Source organism: Onychomys torridus, chromosome 4 (genome assembly GCF_903995425.1).
Source record: "Onychomys torridus chromosome 4, mOncTor1.1, whole genome shotgun sequence".
Lineage (NCBI taxonomy): Eukaryota > Metazoa > Chordata > Mammalia > Rodentia > Cricetidae > Onychomys > Onychomys torridus.
Window position 1 is genome coordinate 138,452,161 of NC_050446.1, and position 15,140 is coordinate 138,467,300.

Here is a 15,140-nt window from a genome sequence, read left to right on the forward strand (position 1 = left end):
CTCTGAAAATTCCAACTTACCAAGTTATGGTGATCTTACTACTTACTAGTGCTAGAATTGAGGCAGAAAGTACCACATCTGCCAATGTTAAAATGTTCATGTATTACAGCCTGGTCCATGATTGTCAAAGTACATTACCCGTGTTGTTGTCTAACAAGGGTATCTAGTTAATATTAGTGGGTTTATGAAGTGGCAATTTGAGTATTATAATCTTGTCTGCCTTCATAAACTACTCCACTCTTTTGGGCAACACGTGAAAATATTCATTAAGCTAGAGTAGTGTTCTATCCCTAGGTTGTTCGCTACCTTGTCTTGTTTTTTGTTTCTTAATTTCAGAACACAGGTCAAATGTGTAGTTGCTGACAGTCATGTAGGCGAAAGCCTTCAATCTCAACAACTACAGGCAAATCTTATGTTCTTATTTTACATGGACACTCTATTTATATGCTTTTAATTAGTGTGTATGAGATTATGAAGTTTGTATTTGGGGATGGAGAGATGGCTCAGTGGTTAAGAGCACTGCTCTTCCTTACAACTTAGGTTCAATTCCTAGCATGGCAGCTCACAACTATAACTTCTAGATGTGACACCTTCACGCAGGCAAAACACCAATGCACTTGAAGGTACTATTTGGTGTATAATGATGTAATTGTAAATTAGTCAATTGTAAAATCCCTGTTGTATGTTCTAGTTTTCTGATTCAGAATGTGCCAAAAAAGCTCTGGAGCAGCTTAATGGATTTGAACTAGCTGGGAGGCCAATGAAAGTTGGTCATGTTACTGAACGAACTGATGCTTCTAGTGCTAGTTCATTTTTGGACAGTGATGAACTAGAAAGGACTGGAATTGACTTGGGAACAACTGGTCGTCTCCAATTGATGGCAAGACTTGCAGAGGGTAAGTTGTCAATAGTGTTACTGATTTTTTTTTTTTTTTTTTGTCCCATTCATTTTGCACACCTGGTATTACAGATTTATCATGGTGAAAAAGAAAGGTAACCATGCAAACCTCAAAAGAAAAGATTGTCTTATTTGTATTTCCTGTTTATCTATAGGAGTATATTGTATATTTTTTCCAGTGCCTTTTTTTGTTTGTTTGTTTTATAAGTTATTTATTGTCAGATAATTCACATAGTATATAATATTCCTGTTTGCACAATTTGATAGACTTTAGTCCAGCATCCTCATAGGCCCTTGACACCATCACCACTTTTTGTTTTAGAGCATCCCTCTCTTCAATTTATTTCTTCCTTTTTTTCCAATGCCTTTTATTGAAGGTTTATGTAGTGCTTATTGGTCTATGTAACTACTATAGTGATTTTAATGAGTTTTGCTTTGTTTGTCACCAGGCTCAGTTAGAAATGTGTTGTGATTATTTGAAGTCATTACCTTTATTTTGTGAGTCTGTATTTTTATATTGGGGGTATTCTCATGCCACAACATGGGGTTGGAGGTTAGAGCACCACATGAGTGTAGGGTAGTAAGTTTTATCCTTCTGCCATATGGGTACCAAAGATTGATTGATTGCAGGTTATCAGCTGTAATGGGGGCTTTTCTTTGTCCCTCCCTGTCCCCGAAGCCTTTTCCAAATAATCACTCTCAGGCTTAATTTCTAGTTGGCTCATTTTTTAAAGATTTATATTTGTATTTATGTATACAGGAGAGGGTGGGAGATCTCATTACAGTTGTGAGACACCATGTGGGTGTTGGGAATTGAACTCAGGACCTTAGGAAGAGCAATCAGTGCTCTTAATTAACCTGTGAGCCATCTCTCCAGCACCAACCCATATTTCTTAAAGATGATTTGCCACATATTTTGTGGCATCTTATCTCATTTTCTTTTTTTTTTTTCACCTGGAGCTGAGCATTGAACCCAGGGCCTTGCAATTGCTAGGCAAGTACTCTACCATTGAGCTAAATCCCCAACCCCTTATCTCATTTTTTTTAAGTCGACTATTATGCCTGCCTATGGCCAAATCAGCTTTTATTATCAACCAATTAGAGCGACATACATAGCATCAGCCTTGGAAAGAATGAGGTGTTCTAGTATAGAACCATTCGCCTGATGCCTATGACATGTGCACATAGTGTAATTCCCAAAATTGGCTTTCTCTGTCGTTAACAAAGTAAAAACTTGAAGACTCATTCTTTTACAGGTACAGGATTACAGATTCCCCCAGCAGCACAGCAAGCTTTACAAATGAGTGGCTCTTTGGCATTTGGTGCTGTGGCAGGTAGGAATTGAATCTTTTCTAGTTTGAAATCATTTGTATTTTCACCTAATTCGAAATTATGCCAAATTTTTTGCATTTCAAAGGACTAACTGAGAATTCAATTCATTAAGTACTTCTAGCATTGTATTGGTTGCAAAAGAAGTGTAGTTTTAGTATATTACTATACTAGCCAGAGTGCCCTATGAGGCTATGAAAACATTTCAAGTGTAGTAATTAACTGTTAATGTTTAAAAATGCCCAGTTAATTAAATAGTTGCATTACCAGTAATGCTGTGAAGCTGACTTTTTATGGTTTGGTTTTTTTGTTTTTTGTTTGTTTTTAAGATTTATTTGTTTATTGTGTATATAGTGTTCTGCATGCATGTATGTCTAAAGGCCAGAAGAGGCTACCAGATCTCATTATAGATGGTTGTGAGCCACCATGTGGGTGCTGGGAGTTGAACTCAGGACCTCTGGAAGAGTAGTCAGTGCTCTCAACCTCTGAAGCATCTATCCAGCCCCCCTTTTTATGTTTTTGATGTTTACTTTTCACATTTCTATGATTGTATACTGTGACAAAGTTTAACTTAAGAGAGGAAAAGCTTTTATGTGTGTGTGCTCACAACCATCTATCTTCTAATATTTGTAGACCACAGATATATGTGATTTCACAGACATCCACATGCAGACAAAAGTCTATACAAACAGAAATTAAATAAAAAGAGATTGACATTGTCCTAAATTTAGGACCAAGGTAATGTTTAATTTCTTTTATTTTTCTTTTTTCTGGAGCTAAGGATCGAACCCAGGGCCTTGTGCTTGCTAGGCAAGCGCTCTACCACTGAGCTAAATCCCCAACCCCTATGTTTGATTTTTGATACTTCCTGGATAGAACTGTACATGATACATGAAGGAGATTCCCCTCTCCTGGGGAATCTGACACATTGCCTCTGTAGGTATCTGAAGATACCCACCCACAGATTGATACAAACACTCTTTCTTTAAAATAATTCAAAAAGCCAGGCGGTGGTGCACGCCTTTAATCGCAGCACACGTGAGGCAGAGGCAGGTGGATCTTGTGTGTTTGAGGCCAGCCTGGGCTACAGAGTGAGTTCTAGGAAAGGCACAAAGCTACACAGAGAAACCCTGTTTTAAAAAACTGAAAAATATATAATATATATATTAGCTTTGTCTTTAAATCTTTTACATTTTCAAAAGCCAGAAAGAACCTATTTTATTGGTCAAACTATGTGCCCGACCTTGAAATCTTACTATGTAATTACAATGTAATTATGAGTAAGGCATTTCTGTAAGTAATATATTGTTACCTTCCACAAATACTTTTACCGGTGTTTCTGGTTTGAATTTTAAAACCTTAGCTATTAAGGTTTGCTTAACAAATTAATAGACATATCAGGCTGCTTTCTTTTTCTCTTTAAGATTTATTTAAGCATACAGTATTCTGCATGCATCTATGCCTGCATGGCATAAGAAGGCACCAGTTGTAATTATATATAGATGGTTGTAAGCCACCATGTGGTTGCTTGGAATTGAACTCTTATTTAATCTCTGAGCCATCTCTCTAGTCCAACAATTACTTTCTGTAATTGAAGTGAACTTACTTCAGAAATGGCCTGCAGTACAGATATTAAGATTAATTTAATAATTAATCATGGTTATTTCAGCAGATTTCAGTTCAGTTACCAGTATACTCAAGGGACAGCTCAATTACTTGATACTTTAGCTCCAGGAGATCCCACAACTTCTACTAGTCTCTGTAGGCAACCACAGACATTTGCCATACCTTCCTTCACATTGACATCTCCACATAAATAAAGATAAAAATAATTATTTAGTAAAATACTGAGAGGCAAAATGTGCCAATCCACACTTGTACACCCCATATTGGGAGGTCAGGACAGCCTGGTTTATACATTGAGCTCTTGGATAACAGGGACTATTTATTTAGAGAGACCCTGTAGCCAAAAATAAAAGATCATATAATTTGAAAATTGTTCATTTGTTGCTTCTCTACTTTCAAAATCAAATTTCATGTGAAGAAAAAAATGCTCAATCGTATGAGTATTACATGAGGGCGGTGGCTTTCAACCTTCCTATTGCTTTAGTACTACAGTTACTCATGTTCTGGTGACCTATTAAACTTTTTATTGCTACATCATGACTGTAATTTTGCTACTGTTATGAATTGTAAGGTAAACAACTACATTTTCTGATAGTCTCAGGCAACCCCTGTGAAAAGGCTATTCAACCACTAAAGGGTTCTCAATCCTATAGTCCACATAACATTAGCCAAGTCCTGTTTGCCATGAGCAGGTTCTCCTAGGATGAGTTCTAGGCCCCCCTGAGGTGTAGTATCCTATATCCTGCATAAGACATCTATCATTAACCCTCAGGATGTTTTCTCCTGGTGCTTATTAGTAAAGCTCTTAGATGTAGGAGCTGTAATGATGGCCTTATGGGTCATGTGCACTGGCTATTCTTTGCAGGGCACCTGGGTTCTAGTCCATGTACCCACCTGATGGCTCACAGCTAACTATTAGCTCCTGTTGCAGGGGAAATGACCCCGAAGGCACTAGGAACACCTATGTTGCATAGATATACATTCAGGCAAAGATACCCATATATGGGGTTGGGGATTTAGCTCAGTGGTAGAGCGCTTACCTAGCAAGTGCAAGGCCCTGGGTTCGATTCCTCAGCTCCACATTAAAAAAAAAAAAAAAGATGCCCATTTATGTTTAAAGATACCCATTTATGTTTAGTGGCATTTACTTATTTTGAGATGAGATCCAAATGAGGCAGTCAGGGTGGCAGACTTCTCATTTCCATATTAGCATTATATCCAGATTATCATTATGGAGACAGGATGTTACTGGATGTTCCTGGATTGCCTTAGTGTCATTCTGTACCCACCAACTCACCGTTATCCTACTTCCTTAGCCTTGTGTCTCATGGCATTTTCTTCTTGAGATAGTCTTGTAGAGGCATTTAGAGTCTTGTCTATATAGCCCAAGTTGCTCTTAAAGTGACTTTACACAGCTGATGCTGGACTTAAACTTCTGGATTTTAAGGAGTACTCCAACACCCGTAGATAATACAAGTTATCTCTGTGTATGATATACAATTTTTTTTCTAATGTATTAGAAATAGCCAGCATTTTTTAAATTATAATTGTGATTAGTGCTTAATAGCATCAATCTCTGATAGATACATTTTACCTAGTTTGGGTGGAAAAGCCATTGTATTTAAAGTTAATGACATTGGGTATGTATTAATGTCTTTACGTTAATTTATTATACATATATTACACTCCTTCAGCTTACTGATTGGCAAGTTTTTAGCCCCGAGGGCCCTGCTGTTTTAACCAAATAAACTGGGGTTTAGATTTTTACATATTTATTTTCTCTGATCTTATGTCCCAAATAGAACTGCGATATTTATTAGCTATGGCATCTTGAACTGCAATATTTATTAGCTATGGCATCTTGGCAGTAATGCAGGGTATTAGATTTTGTTTTGATGAACTGGGACCCAATTGTTAACCTGTGCTAGAAATCATTGACAGGTTGAATCTTAGAGGCACTTAAAAAACATAAGGTCCACGTTATTGAAATGGTGTGTTTTCTTATTAATGCTAAATTGGGCACTTAGCAAAGATGGTCCTAGCTATTAGATGTGTGCGGTTCATACATTAACAATTTCAGTATAACCTTCTGAAATACTTAATGCTGATTACCATTAGTTTAAAAAGTATTATTTTCCAAGTACTTGGAATTGAATTCTCAATCAGGGTATTTTCACATATTTTCTAACTGGTGTGCTCCCCTTTCCCCATTTCCCATTATTCCTAGGCACGTATCATAATGTAACACATGTATGATAGGAAGGCATGTACTAGGAATTAGAGGAGAGGTGAATAATTTTCCAGGGTTAGAGGTAACAAAAGGCCCCAAAGCCTTGTCAATGAGGAATGGGGAAGGAGGTTTTGCTGCCAGGTTTGCTAAGATTATTCTAATAAACCCTGCTGTTGCAGTCCTCTTTTATTAATACTTTCCTGACATTTACCCTGTTAGTTGAGGCTCTTCATTGTTCCTGCACTGAGCTGTAGAATTCTCTTTTGTTATAGATTTGCAAACACGACTTTCCCAACAGACTGAAGGTGAGTTCTTTATTTTTCACTTTTTAAATGTTTCATATGTAATAAAATATAGAAAAATTGAATTGTTAATGTTTGTTTGGATATCATTTTTCCATTTAATATAAGCTAGTTAAAATCTAACACAGTCAAAGGAAATAGAAATGTCTGTAGTTATGTTTATTTTGGATTGCTTGACCTTTTCATCCTTGAGCTTTAGTTGTTTGTTCCCTGGTAGAGGACTATTCTTGACACTTATAAAAAAAGAGCAATAACTCAGTCTTGTTTTTCTATCATGCTTTCATCTAAGTGTAAGGTTAACATAAAAGAAAGTAAAGTATTCTCAGTAAGTTAGCAGATCAGACTTATTCTTAAGTTGACTTAGTTTTACAGTCATGTGAGGGTTCAATTTCTGATCCTGTTACACTCGGTAGTTTGTAGTAGCTGTAGTATCAAGCCATGAATGGTGCCATAAGTTTTCATAAATTACATGCAGATTGGATTGCAAATAGGCAATGATTTCTTTAATTATGAAATCTACCTCATGTCAGAAAAGGCATTTTAGTGTTCCCAATTGGAACCACCTTTAGAGTAACATGGTTTTTTTTTTTTTATAATAATGGTCTTGTGGAAAACATTTTGTTACGTTTTAAATGAGAATTAAGTGGATTTCAAGGTTAAGCAAATGCCACATTGGTAGTTACAGCTTTTTAAATTATTCACATTTTATCAAATGAAAATTAGATTTCTTTATGTTTCTGCATGCAGGATCACTTAAGCCAGAATGATCATTTTGTGGTTTGCTTGATCATAGTATTCATAATCATTCAGTAGTTCCCTTTAGTTTTCTTAACTTTATAGCTATGCATACTTGTTTGTTTATTTATTTATGGGAGCCAGGATTTCACTGTGTAGCTCTGTCTGTCTTGGAACTATGTATGTAGAACAGCTTGACCTGAAATCTGCATTACACTGCCTCGCAGAGCCTGACTTCTTTAATTGTATACAATGGGTTGATGCTTTGTTTTTATTGTTTTGGGTTTTTTGGTTTTTTTTTTTTTTTCTTTTTTCTTTTTTTTTTTTTTTTTTTTCCTGAGACAGGACTCTATAGGACAGGATGGCCTCAAACTCAGAGTTCTACCTTTTTCTGCTTCCCAATGCTGGGGTTAAAGCCTGTGCCACCAGAACCTGACAGGTTTTGTTTTTCAGGTGTATTTTTATTGTGTTTCTTAAGCAGTTCTACTTACATTCCTAAGTAGGCCTTTAGGACTTACTACCTCTTCAACTATGCCAGTTACTATTTGTTCAAAGAAGGAAATATAAGGAAACGGCTTCTCAATTCTCTAAGGAAAAGGTCTTTTCAGTCTTTTCTTGAATATTGAAGAAGGAAAAGCACTTTTTCTTTTGTCAGAAAACAGAACAATTTTTAACGTTTATATGGTATTTCATGTATAGCTGTAACGTTTTATTCAGTGCGATTTATCTGATACTTTAGGTGTTTATCTGTTTCAGTTTTTTCGATTTCTTAATGTATTATTTTATCCTTAGCTGTTTATTGGAATGGGATTTGGTCATATAATATGATTACGGTGAGTTCTGTAGCAGCCACTATACTATCTTTGGTAATTCTCTCAAAACTGGAGGGACATGACCCTGTCTAAACAACAGAAAACCCAATCTGAAAGAATGCCAAATAGAAACCATTATGCTTAACCTTGAGTGTTAGAGTTTCTGGTTTATTCTAATTATAATAGTCATACCAAAGATAAGCTGCTCTATCTGGTTCTGTTTTTCTACTTTTTCCTTATCTTTAAGGTTCATGCATTGAAACAAAAATTGGACCACAGAGATTGCTTTTAGTGTACTTTAGGCCCTTGCTTCAAGACCCAGGTTTGCTTCCCAGAATCCACAATAGTATGAAGCAAATATCAGGGTATCTGATACGCCCTTCTTGCCTGAGGTCAACAGATAACCTGTGGTGTACATGCATGCAGGCAAATTATTCATACACATAGATGAAAATAAAAATACATCTTCAATTGCTGTTGAGATGGCTGAGTTTAAGACCACTTGTTTTTACACAGAAAATACACATATATATCATTAAAAAATCAAAATTATATATTCTTGGCAAAACTAACAGAAACAGAGGGTAATGCTTTACTTGGTGATTTCCAACAACTCTATTTTGTATCATTCCCATCATTTGAGAATCCAATCAATCTTCCTATTTTTTTTTCCCTTTGTTTTTGTCTGGAAAGATTTATGTTGAGATTTTTGTTTCCTTTTGTTTTGATTAAACAGATTTAGACTAAACATCTGTCCTCAAGCCCTCATGATGTTGGTTTGGTTTCAGAAAGTGTAGTACTGGCTATCCTAGAATTTACCTTGTACAACTTGTTTACGAGTTCCTTTTGCCTGTTTCTCAAGTGCTGGGATTAAATGTTACCACTACTGTGTCCCATTTTAAATACTGTTTTTGTTAGCTTTAGAGACAGGATTTCATATAGTGCATTCTAACCTAGAACTTGGTGTGTTGGCCTGGGTAATTGAAATTCTGATCATCTCACCTTTGCTATCCTCAGGCTGAGATTATAGATACACCCAGTTTATGCTATATTGAAGATCGAGCCCAGAGCTTCATGCCTGCTAGAGATTCTCTTAAGAACTAAGCTCTAAACCCAGCTCCTGAAATTTTACAGAAATATATTTGCATGTGTACCAAATTTGTGTCTGCACTCTTTTCCCTGTCTTACTCTCTGTATAGTACTGGAGTATGTGTACATCATGTTACCAGTTACAGTAAGTGAAGCTAATGATGATTTAAGGTCATCATGCTTTAGGTTAACTGTTGTGTTAGGGTCAAATGATAGTTTTTTTGTTTTGTTTTTTGTTGAAGAAGATGATTTTATATTATCTCCTTCACATTAAGACAGCATTGCTTTTTGGTTTTAGGTATTTGTCCATGGATATTTATACACTTTGCAAGAAGCTAATTTTTCTTATTCTCTTTTAGCCTCAGCTTTAGCTGCAGCTGCTTCTGTTCAACCACTGGCAACACAGTGCTTCCAACTTTCTAATATGTTTAACCCTCAAACGTAAGTATGCTTACAATAGGTTAATTTCCCATTTGGAATATTTCATAGCTGAAAAAAATAATTACATTTGTGCTGGAGAGAGATGGCTCAGCGGTTAAGAGCACTAGTACTGGCTGCTCTTCCAGAGGACCCAGGTTCAATTCCCAGCACCCACATGTCAGCTCACAACTGCCTATAACTCCAGTTCACAGGGGATCTCACACCTTCACACCAGTGCACATAAAATAAGCTTAAATACATTATTTTTTTAAATTACATTTAATAATTGACCTTGTTTTTATGAAAAAAAAATGTTTTGGTTTGGTTTTTTGAGACAGGGTTTCTCTGTGCAGCTTTGCACCTTTCCTGGATCTCACTCTGTAGCCCAGGCTGGCCTCGAACTCAAAGAGATCTGCCTGCCTCTGCCTCCCGAGTGCTGGGATTAAAATACGTGCCCCACCATCACCTGGTGAAATTTATATTTCATTTGGACATATAGTAAGGCTGAAATTTAAAGCTGTAGTAAAATTTCTACCTCCAATCTTTTACTATCAATTAATGTGTACATTGTTGTTGTACCTGTTTGCATGTCAGTGTGAGGGGGCTAGATTTCCCTGACATTGGAGTTACTGTTATAAGCTTCTATGTATGTCCTGGGAATTGAATTCTGGGCCTCTGAAGAACACAGTACTCTTCACTGTTGAGCCATCTCTCTAGCCTCCTTTTGCAACAGTTGTGTGGTAGAAAGTGAACCTAGGTCTTCTGTAAGAACAGCAAGTGCTCTTAACCACTGGTCTATCTACTCCATCCCATTTACTATTAGGATTTTTTTTCCCCTGTACTGGTGATGCATGTGTTGTGTCAGTTTTTCCACTAACAAAGATCACAGAGTCCTCTTTTTTTTTTTTTTTTTTAAAAACTATGATCGTCTCAGGCATGGACTTTCGATCACTCAGTAACCATATCTATACAGGCTGTGAATTTGTATCCCTGTTTGCTTTCTGTTTACCTTTGTCCACGGCCTTTGCTTTTTGAAATTTCTTCTATTATTCAAATATTATACAATTTTTACTCTTTTTAATGTTTGCTTAATTATGTGGATACTAGAGTTCAATCTTTGGTTTTATTTTTTCGGCATCCACCTTGGTATTTTGGTTTGATTTGTTTTGAGACAAAAATATCTTTCGCTAAAGAACTGTGACTGAGTTATGTGTACTATGTGGATAGCCAGCAGGTTCAAAAGACCATGTTTGCCAGGTGGTGGAGGCACACGCCTGTAATCCCTGTACTCGGGAGGCAGAGGCAGGTGGATCTCTGTGAGTTCCAGGCCAGCCTGGACTATAGAGCTAGTCCAGGACAGGCTCCAAAACTATAGAGAAACCCTTTCTCGGGGGGGGGGGGGGGGGGGGGGAAGACCATGTTCACCTGCCTCCTAACTAGGATTATGAAGGGGTTTCTCCACTGATTGCTTTATGTAGAATTGTGGTCCCTATATAGCATCCATGTTGCCAACTAAGCTACACTTCCTCAGCCTCTAGTTTGATGCTGTTTTGAATTTTTTCTATCAGTGTTTCCTTATATGTGTATGTATACCTGCTACCTGCAGGTGCAGAAGTATTAAATTGCCCGGGAATTGGAGTTACAGTTTTAAGTAGCTAAGTTGTTGTGAACTAAATCCAGGTCCTCTGCAAGAGCAAGTGCTGCCAACTTCTCAGTCATTCCCACAAAAATTACAGCTCCACTCTTTTTTTAATGACAGTAAAAATTAACCTGTAATGGAGCCTCCAGTACATCTTGTTTATGCTTTATCCCGTTTGATATCTTAATGCAAAGAATATATGTTAAGGTACAGAGGAGATGGCTTAGAATGTAAAATACTCGCCATGTTTGCATAATTACAGTTTTGAGATTGGTATAAAATAGGCAGATCCATCGAGTGAGCTCATAGGTTAGCTAGCCCATTTTAATTGCTGTGGTTCACAAAGAGACATACATGATGGAAGGCAGATTAGATATGGTTCAGTGAGTAAAGGTGCTTGCTGTCTACTCTGAGAATTAGATTTGGATCCCTGATACTCATATAGTGCAAAAAGGAATGGACTCCCTCCTATATGAGGGATTCCACAAACAGATAATGTACTTAATCACTTTTACTACTATATTTTAATATAAATTTCTCTTTTTTTACAGAGAAGAAGAAGTTGGATGGGATACAGAGATTAAAGATGATGTGATTGAAGAATGTAATAAACATGGAGGAGTTATTCATATTTATGTTGACAAAAATTCAGCTCAGGTATTTTGATTTTTTTTTTTCCCCCCTTGTGAATTTTTGTGTTTTGTTGGTTTGGTTTGTTGTTTGAGGCTGGGTTTCCTTATGAAGCTCTGCCTGTCCTAGACCTCACCATGTAGTCTAGAGTGCTGGGACTTAAGGCTTTTGTCATCACTGCCCAGCCTTAATTTAAGTAAACAGATTGAATATTTATTATTTTGTTTGGTATCTTACCTTTGACTTATTGTCACCATATTTCCTTAGTTTGTTTTGTTTTTTGGGGGGACCTCGTTTGTTTGGTCTTTCTTTTTTTTTTCTCCATGCATTGTTAATACATGTGCTGCGATTTATTACAAGCTCAAACCACTATGCTTGCTTATTGGTTATTCCGGAAAGGAACTTCAATGTGCTAGCTAAAAATACCCTCCAAAAGAAAGGCAATGTCAAAATAATTGAAATTTGATAATGGTTGTTTTAATAGTTCAGTTAATTTATTACAGTTGCCTTGAACTCCTACGGCTTGTTTACTTTTTATTTAAAAATCAATAGGGGTTAGGGGGAAAAAATCAGAGAAGAACACCATATGTAAATATCACATTTTCCAAAATTTCGAGGAATTGATCATAAGTTGTTGGAATGAATATGAAGTTCTAAGTTTCTGCAAATGATTTGAATAAATTTGTGAGAGTGTGTTCAATGCAATGTTCAATTTTATTACTTTTTTCTTTTTATACTTTTAGGGCAATGTGTATGTGAAGTGCCCATCTATTGCTGCAGCTATTGCTGCTGTCAATGCATTGCATGGCAGATGGTTTGCTGGTGAGTAACTACTACAAACACTTAATGTTGAACACCAAGTGATTAAGTGCTTTACTAAACTGTTGTTCTTTCTGTCACCAGGTAAAATGATAACTGCAGCGTATGTACCTCTTCCAACTTACCACAACCTCTTTCCGGATTCTATGACAGCAACACAGCTACTGGTTCCCAGTAGACGATGAAGGAAGACACAGTCCCTTATGTATATAGCTTTTTTTTTTTTTTTTTTCTTGAGAATTCATCTTGAGTTATCTTTTATTTAGATAAAAATAAAGAGGCAAGGGTCTACTGTCATTTGTATACAACTCCTGTTATCTTGAAAAATAAAAATGTTAACAGGAATGCAGTGTGCTCATTCTCCCTAAATAGCAAATCCTACTTTATGCAAAGCTGTTTGCTTGTTCTGCCGTTTTAAATGTCCATGTAGAAAATTACATTAAGGATCTATAGAATAGCTCTAGGGAACATGTGCTTTCTGTGTAAAAGCAGACCGGTAACGTTTGGATGTTCCAGAAGCCTGACTTTACACAGCACTTAGATTTCACATTCCTTCATGTATTTGGCTCATGGTTCAACAAAAGGTCTCTGGAATGTACATTTAGTTATGAAAATGTCTAGGCAGCCAAGACTCTCTTTAGCATCTCACCTTGATCATTTGGCAAGAAGGGGATTTCAAAATTATATTTCTTGATGGTAACTTTTCAATTAATGTATCTGTAAAAGTTTCTTTGTAAATAATGTGTGTTTTAGTGTGTCTTGAGATTCCAAACAAAATGATCCCTGCATTTCCTGAAGATGGTTGATGTAACAGTTTGAGCAAAGCAGTCTGGGGAAGAGAGGAAATGCAGAAATAGGTTTTGTCTGGTTGCATATAATCTTTGCTCTTTTAAGCTCTGTGAGCTCTGAAATATATTTTTGGGTTACTTCAGTGTGTTTGACAAGACAGCTTGATATTTCTATCAAACAAATGACTTTCATATTGCAACAATCTTTGTAAGAACCACACAAATAAAATTCTCTGAAAAAGGTCATAAGACAACTTTCGTTTTTCAAATGTATTGATATCACAAACCTGAGCATAGGCTGTTGTGATTTCTTTGTCTTGTTTTCAAAATAGTGTGTCAGCATTATCATTTAGGTTTACCACAATTTGAAGATGTTATTGCCTCTTCCTCTGGATTGCTGTGAAGGTAGATGTATGTGTCAGCACACGTAGTCTAGTATTGACTTGCTTGATTCTTAGTAATACTTGAAGGATTTCCCAGTGAGGGAAATATATTTCTATCATAAGTCACATCCCATGCTTGGTGTCTGCTATCTCCAAGGTATATCCTGTTGGTGAACAAAAGCAGCCCCTTGAGAATTCTCTGAAAAAAGTTGGAGATACTTTATCCCGGTCTAAAATGCACAGTAGTTTCATAAGTGGTAGGGCAAAATACTTATCTATTTGGTAGAGTTCAAAGTTCTGTATAATAATTACTGATATATGAGCAATTTTTTTTTTATGTTATTTGAGGCTGGGAGCCTCTGTAGTGTTGACTGTTTTAGAATTGTTATATAAAAATCAAGATGTCCTCAAACTCAGCTCTTTGCATCTGACCTTTCCCTGTGTTATAATTTTAATGTTATATGAATATTTTGTCAGCATATTTGTTAATGTGCACCAAATTTATACTTGGTCCTTGTGGAGGTCTGCTGGAATTAGGGTTATAGAAAAAAAAAGTGGTTGCTGGGAACCAAAGTCAGGTCCTGTAAGATCAAGGATCATTCTCAAACACTGAGCTCTCTTCCCTGCCTATTTTATTTTTCAGAATAGTCAATATGGATTCCAGTGAACCACTTGACCTTTCATAGTATCTTTTAAATGTTCGGTCACCCATTGGTAGTGGTTCACACCTTTAACCTTTAATCCCAGGACTCTGGAGGCAGACCCATGTGGATCTCTGAGTTCGAGGCCAGCCTCTACATAGCAAGACTACATAGAAACCCTGTCTCGGAAAAAAAATAGAATTGCTAAGCCTTAATTTTTTATTATATTGGCTAATTATCCAAGTTCTGATCAATATATAGGTGAAGGGTAATTCAAATCAGAAAATTTAAGACCAGGTCGGGGTACTTGTTATAGTGGTATCCCATTAACTAACCCAGTAAGCAGAATTTTATGAGCACAGTACATAATTAAAATGACTAATGTTGAGGCCCGTTAGAAGATCATATGAGAGAATGTAGGTAGTTGACAGGCTGTTTCAAACGTTTTTCATTGCAGATAAATTATTCTGAAGCTGGAAGACAATCTCAGGATATACAGTGTTCTATTGTAAATACAACACTTGCTGTGTGTGACCTTGCTCTAACTGTATTTTGTTTACCAACAAAAAAACTAATGTTTACAGTATTCCATAAACTGAACCGGGACCTGTGGAAATTTTTTGTTTTTTTTGAGACAGTTTCTCCTTGTAGCTTTGGAGCCTATCCTGGAACTCAGGCCTCTAACGAAGAGATCCTCTTGCCTTATTAAGAGCTAGGATTAAAGGCATGTACCACTATCATCCAATTCTTTGTCTCAAATATTTTAAAAAGAATTTTTGGCCGGGTGGTGTTGGTGCAC

The 15,140-nt window shown here is 36.5% G+C and overlaps 1 protein-coding gene across 3 annotated transcripts in view; it reads left to right on the forward strand.

Annotated features, from left to right (window-relative positions):
- The window catches only part of Rbm39 (RNA binding motif protein 39), a 29,740-nt gene extending 16,172 nt beyond the window's left edge, over positions 1–13,568 (forward strand). For 2 of the 3 annotated variants that reach the window (XM_036183315.1, XM_036183314.1), the window contains 7 exons: positions 692–896; positions 2,155–2,232; positions 6,338–6,388; positions 9,381–9,462; positions 11,632–11,737; positions 12,454–12,532; positions 12,614–13,568. In XM_036183315.1, the coding sequence (XP_036039208.1) occupies positions 692–896; positions 2,155–2,232; positions 6,338–6,388; positions 9,381–9,462; positions 11,632–11,737; positions 12,454–12,532; positions 12,614–12,714 (702 nt within the window). In that variant the 3' untranslated portion in view covers positions 12,715–13,568. The remainder of the gene's footprint in view (positions 1–691; positions 897–2,154; positions 2,233–6,337; positions 6,389–9,380; positions 9,463–11,631; positions 11,738–12,453; positions 12,533–12,613) is intronic. The other variant, XM_036183317.1, reaches the window with a different exon arrangement.
- The last annotated feature ends 1,572 nt before the right edge of the window (positions 13,569–15,140 follow it).